The sequence below is a fragment of the Oreochromis aureus genome, linkage group 3 (genome assembly GCF_013358895.1).
Source record: "Oreochromis aureus strain Israel breed Guangdong linkage group 3, ZZ_aureus, whole genome shotgun sequence".
NCBI classification, from domain to species: Eukaryota; Metazoa; Chordata; class Actinopteri; order Cichliformes; family Cichlidae; genus Oreochromis; species Oreochromis aureus.
The window spans coordinates 66,483,376-66,498,756 of NC_052944.1; the positions used below are offsets into that span (position 1 = coordinate 66,483,376).

At 42.3% G+C, this 15,381-nt stretch overlaps 1 protein-coding gene across 1 annotated transcript; it reads left to right on the forward strand.

Annotated features, from left to right (window-relative positions):
* Positions 1 to 3,222: 3,222 nt before the first annotated feature.
* LOC116324651 lies at positions 3,223 to 14,920 on the forward strand. The gene is made up of 12 exons (XM_039601689.1): positions 3,223 to 3,581; positions 3,866 to 4,028; positions 5,769 to 5,961; positions 6,726 to 6,822; positions 6,911 to 6,972; positions 7,235 to 7,349; positions 7,583 to 7,644; positions 8,209 to 8,311; positions 10,274 to 10,338; positions 11,451 to 11,564; positions 13,227 to 13,434; positions 14,712 to 14,920. Exons 1-12 carry the CDS (start codon positions 3,479 to 3,481, stop codon positions 14,918 to 14,920), a joined length of 1,494 nt encoding a protein of 497 aa, XP_039457623.1. The 5' UTR covers positions 3,223 to 3,478.
* Positions 14,921 to 15,381: the final 461 nt, after the last annotated feature.

A 15,381-nucleotide genomic window follows, 5' to 3' on the forward strand; every position in this document is an offset into this window, starting at 1 on the left:
TTATCTTGCTGTGTGTTCTGTCTATGTAAGTGTATTTTGTATTCTTAGTTTTGTTACACTTTTGAGTTCAGGATTTATGCTGTTTTGAGTTCACGCCTGTCTCCGTAGTCTGCACTTTGGGTCCTTTTCCTGTCAACACACATCCAACACCTAACAGAAGATCGCGACCAGAACATGGACCCAGCAGACTCCGTATGGTATCGGCGACCCGCAGTTTCTGCCTTCCTCAAGGAGAGCGTGAGGCAGGAGGCTAAGCATGCCCAGGAGCTCCAGTCACCCTTCTATGGGTCTCGTTTGGCTTTGGAGGGGCCCCGCAGCCTCCAAACCGCCATAGTTACGGCCGAGCCGGCACCTATGCCTCGGAGGATCAGATTGAGCACGTGCTCGTTCTCTCCGGTCGCTACACCTCCGCCTCCACCCCCGGATTTCCAGTCCAACAAGAGGGTTAAGCAGCGAAGAAAGGATTATGTGACGTCGGACGCTAGACTCACTCCGCTGCATTCCTTCCCTCTGTTTTTGGGTCTGCAGCGTTCTGAGCTTCATAAACTCTCTGATTCTTCATTGCAGCCCGGTCCGTTGAAGGATTTGCAGCCCAGTTTGCCACCTCCCACTTCCCGGAGGAGGCGGCGCTCACACCGTCACCACTCTTTCTCTGTGGAACAACTCCCAGTGGTGAGTTATAAAGACTGCTTTCGTTCCTCTGAGCTGGGAAAAGACAATCATATGAACACTGCTAAAACTGAGACTGTTAAGACTATTAGACATGGTGGTGGTAGGAAGCTAAAAAACATTTTGGAGGATTCTGTTTTCTGACCCTGCTCCTTCGCCCAGTTGTCTTCCTGCTCCCAGGGCGGCTCGGGCTCAGCATTCCCCTGCACCTGTTTCAGTGCTTCAGGTGAGGGAGGCTGCGGTCCAGCTGGTCCCTGCTCCGGTGCCTGTCGCGGCACCCGTACCTTCTCCTCGGTGGGAGAGGCCGGTATCCGCAGGTACCTGCACCTGTTTCTGACCTCGCTGGAGGCTCGGGTGAGCCCGTCCGGTGGTTTTCTTCAGGTTCTGGAGACTCAGGGGAACTAGCTCAGCTTACTGCTATCCACCACCTAACCCACCATTACTACCATCGTTACAACAGTCAATAGAACTTAAACTTCTATCCATAGCTCGAACATTAGCTCACATCTCAGCTCAGTCGCCTGCTCAGTTACCACCTGCCTCGCCTGGAGGGTCCGAGGGGCCCGTCCAGCCTTTGTCTGCCTCCGCTGGGGGGTCCGAGGGGCCCGTCCAGCCTTTGTCTGCCTCCGCTGGGGGGTCCAAGGGGCCCGCCCAGCCTTCGTCTGCCTCCGCTGGGGGTTCTGGAGAACCGCACCAGCCTTCTGCCTCCGCTGGAGGGTCCGAGGAACCGTTCCAGCCTCCTGCCTCGTCAGCTGGGGGTCTTGGAGGACCCAGCCAACACATCCTCATCTCTACTGACCGTTCCGGGGAGACTGTTCAGCCACCACCTACATTGCCGCCTGCAGCGCCCACATCGCCGCCAGAAGCGCCCCCCGCCCGCGGCAGCGGCAGCAACATCCACGCCGCCGCCTGTTCCAGCTTCAGCGCCGCCTGCAGCAGCCTCCTCATCAGCCGCGCCGCCTGCAGCGCCACCATCTCCGGCTCCCCACGCCGTTGCCTGCGGCCGCCGCCGCCCGGTCCGCCTCGGCTACAGCTTCGCTTGGTCCTGCCTCGCCACGCCGACGCCTGACCACATCCTGCGCCTCTACAGTGCCGGCCTCCTTCCAGGCCTCTGATTGCGCGTCCTGTCCGCCTGCTCGTCCTTTCTGGCCCCTTCCAGGCCGATGACTGGACGCCCGCCGTCGTGGACGGCCTCCTGACCTGCTCCGTCGCCGCCGGTGCCTCCCGCCCGACCGGCCTCCTGACCTGCTCCGTCGCCGCCGGTGCCTCCCGCCCAACCGGCCTCCTGAACTTTTTTTCCTGGACTCTTGGGCCGTCGTCCTCCGGGCCGGCCCCCTGAACCGCCCGGATTTGGACTGTTATGCCGTCGACCTCCGGGCCGGCCCCCTGAACCTTTTTGAGGCTGTTGCCTGGGCCTCTGCGCCTTTCGTGGGCAGTTTTGTTTTTCTTTTGGACTGTTCCTGGGCCTCAGTGCTGTTTTGGACTTTGTTCCCTGTGTTTTGGTTTCTGGCTCCTTGTGTTTTTGTTTCGGTCCCTCCATCCGGTTTCCCCCGCCGCCCACCCTGGTTGGGGTGTGTGCGCGCGCGTGTGTGCGTGTGCGTGTGTGTGTGTTTTTCGTTTTAGGAGGACAATTTTCAAGACAAATCAAAGAGCTATGAGGACCCTCTGTTACAGGAGGACATTTTGCTGTCCTCATAAAATTAACCTTTTAAAACAGTTTCTGGGCATGTTTTAATACCCAAAAAGTGTTTTTCTCAAAAGTCTTTGTAAACCAAAAACTTGACATGTGTTGTATATTTGTGTGTCCGCCACTGCCCCCTGTCGGTTGGAGTTGTCCCCGCATGCCGCACACACAAGCGCGGGAAATTATACACGAGCGCGGGACATTATACACATCACATGCGAATGGAAGCTGCGCATGCGCATTTTAGTATTACCCATTTAGACCGTTGATATTTACATCAATGATTTAGACTGACTGATTGGGCGCTTCTTATTCATCCATCAATTTTGGCAGAGTTTTGACACGCTTTGGAGAAAAGGTAAGAAGGTAATTATAAAACTTAAAAGACGGACGTTCTGACAGACAGTGCTTTAGAGCCGGAGCACGCGGAACTGTTCACGGAGGTCACAGCAACACGCGGGGCGGGGATTCCCGGACTGTCCCAAGCACCGGGATCGTTTTTTTTTTTTTTTTTTTTTTTTTTTTTTTTTTTTTTTGTACCCTGGCCTAATCTCATCACTTGTTTCAAGGTAAGAAATTCAAAAAAACATTTTTGTTTTGCTCTCTTATAGTTGTGTTGATGAAGCACATTATTCCTGAGAGATCTAAAGCTTAGTTTGACAGACAGGTTTAGGCTAAGTCAGAGTTAGGCTTTAGTTAAATTAGGACATTTAAGCATCTTTAATATCTGCAAGTGCATGCTTTCTGTTAAAACAACTCAGACATCAGCCTTGTCTGTGTCTGTTATGTGAATGTAATGAAAGCATAGAACTCAATTGAAACAGTTTCAGTATCCATGCTATTAGTGACATAAGAAAAATTGGGTGGAGCATGTCAGATACTTGACTTAATCAACACAGGTGGAACACAGTCAAGTTAATCTGCACAAATACAGCCTCGCCCCCATCCATTTATCTGTTAACCAGAATCCCTCCAGGACTCATCACCAAACTAAAATAACCTTAAACTAATAATACGCTAACATGGGGGGTGCTTCTCATTCAGGCTTTACTAATGCCCTTGTAAGCATAAAGGCTTGAAGTTTTGATGTTGTTTACATTTTTATCTTAATTTCCTTAGCAAATCATGTCACGGAGAACCACTCCCCTTCAGGATGCCATTAATCACATCCTTGCAAGAAGAGACAAGAATTCAATGTTAGAAATCAAATTTATTAATTCAGTTAAAGGTGAGTGACTTTGACACACTGCAGGCTAGACTGAGGGGTTACGCATCACCAGTGGTGACCTGTACAAACATCAATATAAATTAAAGGTATTTTAATAATAATTTAGTTATTAGCGAGCCTGGCTATTTATGTTTTCTGCACTTGGACATGTTTTCTTTATTATATATGTAGAATTGAAAAAAAGCACAACATTGCATACTTGCAATTTACAGATATACATATTTAATGAATTGATTATTTGCAGTGCTGCCACGCCTGTGTCTCTAATATGGTTGTGTCTTCAGGTCGTGGCATCTTCACTTTAGCCAATTTCAAACAAGGAGACTTTGTGGTCGAGTATAGAGGGGAGCTTATTGATGCAACTGAAGCTGAACACAGACGTAACCTGTACCCCAGCGCATGTTCAGTCTTCATGTTTGAATTCATATGGAAGCAGAAGACATTGTGGTAAATTCAAAATGACTGAATGTTTACATTTCTATTGCAAGGTCAGGATTTCTGAAGCAAACATCTCATATTGCTCTTTAACGAGTCCTTACCTCTAGTACCCGCCCCGTCAGTCCCCAGAATCTATAGAAGGGGAGGACGGACCCGTGGAATAGCGGGATCTCATTCTTACTAAGGCTCCATCATTTCCGGTGACCCTGTGGTCCCCGGGAACTCATGGGTACTGGGGACTGACGGGACTCCACATATGCTGAGGGTTCGTTAGTCCCCGTATTCAGCCTCTGTGTGCCTTCTCTAATACACACTCATGGGCGTAATGTACGGGGTTAGAGGGGTAATATTATAAGCCTACATTTTACAGCTAAGACAGTGTGCTCACGCTGCTGTGAAGATTTAAAATATAATATAGAGATAGAGAAAATTCAAATGGCCAGGGCTGAATGAGCGGCCCTGTGTCTGTGCGCATTTGGCACATGTGGACACGGAGACTCGTGCACTGTTATACTGTGTCCAAAACTACTGTATAATATGTACAATGCCAAAATAGTACATGTCAAGTGTTCTGTCTGTGAGGTAGGTAGATGGATGGCTTGATGGATAGGTGAAAAACCTTTCAACACAAAAAATAAAGAACATTTCATTAATCATTCAGATAAATTAAATGCATTATACAGAAGACAAATGAAATAAAAATATACACTTCAGTAAAGCCACTTTTGTCTAAACTATCATTTATCCTAGTTTTAGTTTTACATTCATTAGTTTTTAAATCAGAGGTGAGTAATTTCAAACAACGAAGATGAAATAAACTGGTCTACCTTGCATTTTTTACACTTTCTGTAACAATTACATTTTTAAAGTATACATTTTAGAGTTTACAAATATTTTAATAAAGACTTTAACCAAGGATTTTCTTTTACAAAGAATTATTTTTCTTATCTTAAATTAAACCAAACATATTTACACTAGTTTTAAGATTTAACCAAGGATTTGGGGTAATTAATTTTAGTATTAATTAACATAAATGTGTGGGAAACACTATCTACATAAACAATTTATTCAAACTTAAACATTTATTTTAATATCAATATAATTTTTTAAACTTAAATGCAGTAACTATTTCCCAAAGCATAAATACATTTCCACAATTGAGCTTCCATAGTTCCCAAACATATAAGCAGCAAATATGAGTCCGAGCTTACCGATAGCCCGTCTAACTCAGTCTTCCTCACAGTGGAAAGTGGATTGTGCTTGGTTTGCTGTCCTCTCAGTATGTCGCACTCGGGTCAAATGACTGCTGCATGCATTTTAAGGTCTACTAGGCACGCCCGCCCTTGATTGCTCTAATTCAACTCACCTGGCGGAGCAGTGCGCACCAGGCTGCGCTTAGCTGTAGATTGCACAAGGTCTAATCAGCGGCCACGCGGAAGCAGCAGCACAGAGCAGGTAGTGGGCAAGAGGAGGAAGAGAAGAGAAGAGTAACAGCCACACCTACTAGGTCAGCGCGACAGTACAACAAAACCACGTTTAAGCTCTAAGCACAAGTAGAAGCGCAAACACTTATCTCAGTCAGAAAGCAACACGTCCTTGACTGATGGACCCTCTTTAACTTATCAACTATGCATTTAACAACTAAACTTGTATTGGATGTTGTGTTTGTGTTGGTGCTTAAAAATTATAGTATAGTTCATAGGCGTGTCACTATAAATGTTTGTTTAATGTATGTTTCCAAATTTGCAGTATTGATGGAGCACTTGAAGATGGGTCATTTGGGCGACTAGTAAACGATGAACACAGGACACCAAATTGCAGAATGAAGTTGATTGAAGCAGAAGGGAAGCTGCATCTCTGCCTTTTTGCACTGAAGGAAATTGCGGCAGGAAGTGAAATTACTTATGACTATGGTGGGAAAGAATGGCCCTGGCGGAAAAAGGTGGGTCATTTAAAAAAAAATTTTCCCCCTATGAATTGTTGTTTAAAACCTACATATCTAGATGTCACAATTAGGGCTGCAACTAACGATTATTTCAATAATCGATTAGTTGTCGATTAATCGATTAGTTGTTTCAGCCCTAGTCACAATATTTAAATGTCCTCTTGGTGGTATTCAATCTGGTTTAACTAAATCTTGAATTTGTATGACTTTCCCAAGTGATGATTGCAAGCTTATCTGTTTTGTGTCCCCTCCACAAGTGTGTTTTACTGAGTGGCCACACACTGGAGGTGAAACAGTGAAAGCATCAGTTTGAGCTCAGATGTCATTATGAGGCTGATGGACAGTGTCCTTGAAAACCTTGGGTTTTTCTGTGTCAGACATATACATGCACCTTTTACTCAGTCACTTTAGCTTCTTAGTATTGTCTTACTTTGGCTTCACTTAACTAGGTAAGGGTTAATCACTCTGTTTCCTTGCAGTTAGGGTGAGAGTTAGAACTGTATTTAACTGAAGGTGAAACAGAAAATGCTTAACTATGTGTGTGTGTCTGACACAGACAAACTCAAGGTATGTGAGAACACTGTCCTGACATCTGACCTCAAACTGAGTCTTTCACTGTTTCATCTCCAGTGTTTGGGATACTCAGAAAAACACACGGGTTGAGGGGACACTGGTTAGAAAAGACCACTCGTAGTGGATTAAATACATTTCCACTGTAGCTGCCAGATGTTTACAATATTTGTTCTACTTTTCATACCCAGCTAAAGATCGCAAGCATCCCTTCTGGTCAACAGTGTGTTGCAGAGCCTATTGCCCATGACGTGGAGCACCATGTGATCTCTACAGACTCATTCACAGGTGAGTCCCTGCTTGAGTAAGCACTACCTGTTAAACCCTGGGGTCTTGCAAAGCACTATGCCTCCATGTCTTGTGTTCTCTTCTACAGACAGAGAATTAAGAGCAGAGTGTCAGTCATCTAGACCTACAGCAGACAACTCTGAGCATGAGGTTAGCATGGATTCATCTGTTTACTAAAGATTGTATCAATGTGTAGTTTGGTAAATAGTGTGGTTTGTAAAGATCATGTTTATCAATTGATTACAATTATACTGCATGTACAGTCTTTAAATCATTGTAAGTACAGGTAGTCATCATTTAACATTGCATTTCCTCTCAACATCATTTGGGTGTTTTAAGGTTTGACTGAGAGTGTCCTCTTGATCAGATGGACACTGTACCATTGATGCTTGTTCATCTTTGCATCTTTTAGGTGCATTCTGTTGGAGGTCAGCGTGGCACTTCTTCTCTGAAAGAGTTAATTGGTGAAGGTGGTGTCCAGTATCAGGAGTTGTCACCCCAAGCGTTCTCAGAAGAACTTACCAGTGGTCAGTTTTGAGTAAATGTTGTTAACTTCTGGCAATGCATGACATGCCTGAAGGTTTGCTGCATGAAAAATGTGCCAGTATTGGGACATTTCTGATGATTCTATAGTGTCTTGATGGATATTTTGAGTAGAATTGTAACAGTCAGGGATGTGAATTGATTGCGTTATGCGTAGATGTGTTTTTTTGACTTAACGAAAGTCAAGCACTGAATCTCCTTGTGTTCCCTTGTACAGAGAGCAAATCGAAAGAGGTGCCACAATCATCCAGAGCTGTGCCTAATGACTCTGCTTGTGAGGTGAGTTGAAATTGACCTTTGTTTTAAAATTGACCAATGGTTAGAAGTGTTATGGTGTTTACATGAAACTCCATTTTGAGTATTTTAGCAAACATCTGGCAGCGGTGGTGGAAATGTCCTCTATGTAGAACAGGAGGTCTTTTCTAACCACAGTGTCCCCTTAACAAGTGTGTTTTACTGAGTGGCCACACACTGGAGGTGAAACAGTGAAAGCATCAGTTTGAGCTCAGATGTCATTATGAGGCTGATGGACAGTGTCCTTGAAAACCTTGGGTTTTTCTGTGTCAGACATATACATGCACCTTTTACTCACAGTCACTTTAGCTTCTTAGTATTTTACTTTTGCTTCATCTAAATAGATTCCCCTCTCTCTAACTCACAAATCTCAGGAATTGAATAGATATGCTTCACTATTTTATCTAAAAAGTAACTCCTATCTCCCTTTCCATCTCTCCTGAAGGATTGGTAGAAAATATGTAAAACGGTCAAACATTATTTTTAATTCGTCATAAAATATTTGGGTAACAATGTTTTGTTTCATTTCATGTTTTAAATTTTTTCCAGTGTACAATTCATAGGCTGGTATTTGAATCGGTGAAACTTGACAAATGCGGGATATGCCATTCACCTTTGACAGCTATCAGATGGCACGGTCTAAGATGCAAGCGTAAGTGTATTATTTATCTTGTGTTAATTAATGCATTTTTTCACTATACCATAAGTTACCATGAGTCAGGTCTACATTTTCATATGTAAAGAATAAAAAAAAATCACTTCAAAGTTTTATTGCAATGGTTTGAATTGATGATACACAGTGTAATGGCAGATACTATCACATATCATGCATTTGAGTTTGTCTGCTTAGTGTGGCAGAGAACAGAGAGCATACTGTAATAATGTATATTGCCCTCTTACTCTTTGTTGATTAGACTGTTGAACTTTACAACTTTAAATCTTTGTTTCACTCTTTCAACATGAAGCTCATATAAGCTAAATAAGCATCTCACCGCGCGCAAGGCATGCCGGTCCGGGTCAAGGGTCACGACTACCCAGCGTGCATCGTAAACAGTAAACACGGCCGCGTGTGATAGCGATATTGAATATTTTGAGCGTCCTAAAGTCAATGTTTTAAAAGAATTTGGTACGAAACGGGGATACAGTGCTGCTGGGAAGAGAAAGAAAGAACTCGTGGCCCTCGCTTGGGCGTTTTCACTACAAAAAGCCCCTATAGTTTTAACAAAACAGCAGGAGCGGGAGGCTATGCTACCTTGGATATAAGTCTCTGCTCGAGATCGAGACTGACAGTTGTCAGATGACAATTCCAGATCCCTTAGAGCTGAGAGAAGGTTGGTACAATGAATCGACAGCTGCAAATAAACTTTCACTTTCAAAGCCTCATATCCGGAGCCATCAGCCTCTGTGGTGCCCGGAGACGCTCGTGCGGGGTTTGGCCACTGACGTCTGGCAACCCTGGCACAGCACTTCCCCGTAGGCCTATATCCATGGATGTATTAAAAGAACCAAGCCTATATCTGACGGAGAAGTATAATTCAGCCTTTACATCGTGGGTAGTGGTGTACTCTGACCCGGCCGCGCCGTGCATGCGTACTGACAATGCTGATTTAGCTTATTTGTGATGTTACAATGCAAAAACCACAGTTCCTGATTTGATCTGTTATATAAAGATAAAGCAAAATGCACAAATGTTTAATTATATTTAAGAGAGTATCAACATGTATGAAGTAAACTGCCCTCAAGTCTGTTTGTCATTCTGTAATTACACATATACACACAAACTTGGAAGATGATGTTTGATGATAATAAACCCTTTGAGTAAACATTGCATCAAACTTGCAAACTTCTTACAATGTCAATATAGGAAGCCCAATAAGGTACTGGGTCTGATTAATCCAGACCTATTCCAATAGATCAATCAGGCAATTTGCAATACAAATGCTTGATGGTGTCTCTACACATTTTCAATGACTTTTTAGTAGAAGTCCTTTTCATCTCAATCCTTATTAATTAATGTAGGATAAACATTTTAGCTTTTCTGTTTCTCATTAGATCATTCTGCCAGAAGTCTTTGAGCCAAGAATGCATTCTGAAACATGGCCTATGTGGCCCATAATGAGTAGTTTGGTCAGGTCAATTTAAGATAAGATATCCTTTATATATATGTATATGTATATGTATATGTGTATATATATATATATGTATATATATATATATATATATATGTATGTATATGTGTGTGTATATATATATATATGTGTATGTATGTATATATATATGTGTGTGTGTGTGTGTGTGTGTGTATATATATATTAGTTTACTAATTAGTCTGTTTTAAAATAACAATGTTTTATATCTCAAATCTGATGAAAAAATTGATTATTAGGATGATGCAGTATATCATATTCATAAGTTTAAAATGTGTCTTAAACTTAAAAAAAAAAATCTGCTTTTTATTCTGAGTTATGCGTTGGTTTTAAATTCACTTTATGCTTGTTTATATTTAGTGGTCTTAGTGAATATAATTTGTGATGTGTGGGATCGCTACTTTTTAAATTATAACTTAATGAATCATCGGTTGTTGTCTAATGCTGTGGTTTCTTTGTATTTGTAGAATGCCGTTGTGTGTGGCATAAGATCTGCCTCCAGACATCTTCAGAAGACTGGGATATGTCCGACGTAAGTGTACAGTGAAATTCAACCTGGAAAGACTCAGATACGGAGAAAGAATTAGACATGCTTTATTGAACATTAAATATTTGGCGGTCAGACCTCAAGGGAAAACTGTTGATAAAAGCATTGCTGATTGAAGTAGGAGGTCTTCCCGGGGTCTGGACACTGGTGGTGGTATGGAGGCAGGGGCAAGCATGGGGGTGCAGGGTGGTGGAGGGATGCGAAAACGCTGAGAGGCCGAGCTATGGGTGAAAGAGCTTAAATGCCCGGATGCTGAATGGAGGCGTAGGTGCGAGGGAGCTCCGGATTGGCTGCGCCGGAGTGAGCAGCTGAAGGGAGTTGAGATGATGATGATGATGATGATGATGATGATGATGATGATGATGATGGAGACGATGTGCAGGTGTGTCTCCCAGGTTGAATTTACGCAGGCTTCATTATAATATAGTTAATATTGACGTAGATGCAGTTCGTGAAGATTGCCACATGTTGCTTGCTCTTCCTTTTTCTTTCATCACAAAATTATAAGGATAATCAGTTTTGTAAGTGTTGTCTCAGATAGAGAATTGAAAGCAGAGAGATTTTTGACTGGATAGAGTGTAGAAGTTATGTGAGAGAGGCCAGAAATAAATAAACACATTGTAAAAATATTACTTAGATTTTATTATAATCCTTTGTAAAAAAAAAAAAACAAAAAAAAAAAAACAGTTTCATACAATCTAGTCTCAAAGGTTTTACAAATTTTGATCTGTGGGGGTCATTGTGGGAGGGGCTCTGGGACCAGGTTAGGGCTGGTGTCTTAGTTTTTTTGTTTTGTGTTTGGGTTTTTTGTTAATGTCATTGTTCAAAAAATATAAATTGGATATTAGAAATGGGACAAATATCAAAAAAGTACTGAATCGATCACAGATTGCAAATTGATCAAGCAGAATCAAAATACTTGCACAAAATACATATCTGCTGCACATTTTCTTCTTTAAATCAGGAGGTATTTCTTAGTACTTTTAAGACATCTAGAGACTTTGGTTTACGTCCCGAGCTCTGTGACGTGAACAATTTAGCATTTATCCTTCCCATGTTTATTTCTGTTATTTAATCTATGCTGTATTTATGAACAGGGTGATGTCTCATCTGATGAAGAATACATCCCAAATTCTGCATCAGATTCAGAAAGCTCAGGAACAGAGTTGTCTATTGAGTTACCTGGACCATCAAAAACTCCCATGCTGCTAGCATGCCTGATTTATGCGTTACTTTTGCTGAAAAGAACAGACCATGGATGTTAAGAACAACTTTGAGCACATTTTGAATGATCTTGAAACTACTGATGATCTTCATCCCGACCAAGAACCAGACAGCTCAGAGTCATGCCAGCAGAAAACAAAAGATGCATGTAGCGAAAAGAGTACTGTTTTATATTAGCCAAAATGAATCCCCAACCAAGTCAACAAAATTAATCAAAAGCACAGTCAATTTTTGTTTTGTGTGTGGAAAACCTCAAACAAAATTTGCACGTCATCTGGAGACGCATGTAAATGAAAATGCTGAAGTCGCCCAGGTGCTTCAGTTACCCAAATCATCAAAAGACAGAAAAGTTCATCTTGAAAGGTTACGAAACCTTGGTAACTTCAAGCACAACTCTGCTGTTAAAACCACAGGATCAGGTTGTCTTAAAGTGAAAAGGATCTCAAAAAAGAGCAGCAGCAGCGCTGAGACATACGAGTACTGCTTATACTGTAAGGGTATGATATCCAGAAAAGAAGTTTCTCGGCATATGAAAAGATGTGCTTTAAGACCAGAGAATAATGCTGAAGAGAAGCTGAAAGAGAGTCTTTGGTGTAGCATCTACTCAATCCACAATGTCTCAGCCAATTTCAAGTGAACTCTACTCAGTACTGGGCAAGATGCACAAGGATGATGTGTCTAGTGCAATAAGGAATGATCATTATATTATGCAGTTGGCTCAGTCTCTTTTTAATAAGCATGGAAGTGACAGATCAAAGCATGAGTATATAAGACAGAAAGTAAGGGAACTTGGGAGATTACTTGTGACTTTGCGTCACACAACAAGAATCCATAATATGGAAGAGGCAATAAAACCAGCCAACTTCTTTATTCTTACTAATGCTGTCAAGAGAGTTTCAGGTTTTGATACTGAAACCAGCACATTCAAAGCCCCAAGTTTGGCCCTGAAGCTTGGACATTCTCTCAGAAAAATAAGTGATATTATCATGTGTCGTGCTCTCATGGAAGAGGATCAAGAGGCGATCGATTCAATCAGGAGGTTTCACACACTTCATGAAACAAAGTGGTCTGAATTAGTTTCCCATTCAGCCTTATCAAACCTGAGTGAGGCAAAATACAACAAGGTCGACAGCCTTCCACTGACCAGAGATGTTCAGAAGCTGCAGTTATATCTTGGTCAGCAAGTGGAATCGGCTAGGGAGAAACTAGGTGATAACCCAACAGCAGGAACTTATGCAGCACTAGCAAAGGTGATCCTTTGTCAAGTGATTTTGTTCAATAGGAGGAGGGAAGGTGAAGTAGCACGTATGACTGTCAAAAATTTTGAAGATCGTGACATGTCCAAACTAAACGATGACATCAGCTCTGGGCTTACAGAAGTTGAGAAAAGGCTTTGCCAACAGTTTGCCAGAGTGGAACTGAAGGGGAAAAAGGACGAAAGGTGGCTGTGATCCTGACTTCTGATATGACCGATAACCTGTCACTCCTCGTTAGTAAGAGGAAAGAGTGCGGGGTATCTGAAAACAATATGTACCTTTTCGCCATTCCTTGTAGTGATGGTCACTACAGAGGGCAGTTTGGTCAGTTTGCAGATGCTTATGAGCTGAACATCCTCAGAACCTCAGATCAACTAACCTTCGCGCAAACAGATTGCCACGATAAGCCAAGTCATGAACTTGAAAGATAATGAACTAGACCAGCTGGCCGATTTCCTCGGCCATGACATTAGGGTCCATAGAGAATACTATCGACTGCCCCAGTCAACAATTCAGCTGGCTAAGATCTCCAAGTTGCTCATGGCCATGGAGAAGGGAAGTGTGAAGGATATTCAAGGAAAAACTCTGGATGAAATTGGTGGTATGCATGGTTTATATGTTGTTAAATCGGCTTGGTGTTTGTGAATATGGTTGGTCTAATAACATTTTTTCAATTTTATAGATGACATAGATGGATGGTTACTGGATCACAGCAACTCCCTGATGCTTCCACATTCATGTAGGTACTGAAATTATTGTATTCTGTGTTATAGACTTTGCAGTTGTATTGATAAAATATTTAAAATTTACATTTTATATATTTAGATAATGTTATTGCAGTTCTGTTTGTACTTTGCTGTGTAGTTAATACCATTTACAGTGAGGAAAGTAAGTATTTGCTATTTTGCAAGTTCTCCCACTTAGAAATCATGGAGGATCTGAAATTTTCAGCGTTGGTACATGTCCACTGTGAGAGACAGAATCTAAAAGAAAATTCGAAATCACAATATATGATTTTATTAAAATATTTTTGTATATTACTGCTTAAAATAAGTATTTGAACACTTGCTTATCATGCAGATTTCTGACCCTCAAAGACCTGTTATTCTGCTTTTAAACAGTCCAACTACACTCTGCTCATGATTCTAATTTAGCAGCACCTGTTTGATGCCGTTAGCTTTCATAAAGACACATGTGCACCCCACAATCTGTCAAAAGTGTTGCAGCAACATGAGTAAAACCAAAGAGCTGTCCAACGACACAAGAGACAAAACTTTAGACCTTCACAAAGCTGGAAAGGGCTCCAGAGCCACTGCCAAGCAGCTCGGGGCGCGACAGTGCGCGTGCACGCATGTGTGTGTCTTGCGATGGCGGCGCTGCAGGTGACTGTGCGCACCCTCTGCAAGACTCCTGCAGGCGCCCCTGAATGGAAGAGGCTAATGTCTTCCTCGGACTGGAGCCCCACGTAAGATCTCAGCTCGTGGGGTGTCAGTGATGCTAAGAAAGGTGAAGAATCAGCCCAGAACTACACGGGACGAGCTGGTCAATGACCTGAAGAGAGCTGGGACCACCGTTGGCAAGGCTACTATCAGTAATACACTGAGACATCATGGTTTAAAATCATTCATCACACTGAAGGTTCCCCTTCTTAAGCCAACCCATGTCCAGGCCCGTCTGAAGTTTTCCAGGGACCATCTGGATGATCCAGAGTCATGGGAGAAAGTCCTGTGGTCAGATGAGACCAAAATAAAACTTTTGGTCTAAACTCCATTGTTGGGGTTTGGAGGAAGAAGAAGGATGAGTCTCATCCCAATAATACCATCCTACAGTGAAGCATGAGGGTGGAAACATCATGCTCTGGGCTGTTTTTCTGCACAGGGACAGGACCACTGCACTGTATTAAGGAGAAGATAAACGGGGACATGGATTGTGAGATTTTGGGCCAAAACGTCCTTCCCTCAGTCAGAGCATTGAAGATGGGTTCTGGCTGGGTCTTTCAACAAGACAAAGACCTGAAGCACTCAGCCAGGAAAACCAAGGAGTGGCTCCGTAAGAGGCATTTCAAGGTTCTGGAGTGGCCTCACTAGTCTCCAGACCTCAGTCCAATAGAAAATCTGTGGATGGAGTTAAAAGTCTGTGTTGGCTCAAAACATGACAGATCTACAGAAGATCTGTGTGGAGGAGTGGGTCAAAAGACCTTCTGCAATGTGTGCAAACCTGGTGAAGAACTACAGGAACTGTTTGGCCGCTGTAATTGTTAACAAAGGCAGTATTAATATAGTTTGACTCAAGTGTTCAAATACTTATTTTACAAAGAAATATACAAAAACTTGTTATAAAATCATACAATGTGATTTCGAATTTTCTTTTAGATTATGTCTCTCACAGTGGACATGTACCTATGATGAAAATTTCAGACCCTCCATGATTTCTAAGTGGGAGAACTCAAAATAGCAGGGTGTTCAAATACTTACTTTCCTCACTGTATGTATTATATATATATATATATATCTATATATATCTATCTCTAGCAAAAAAAAAAAAAAAA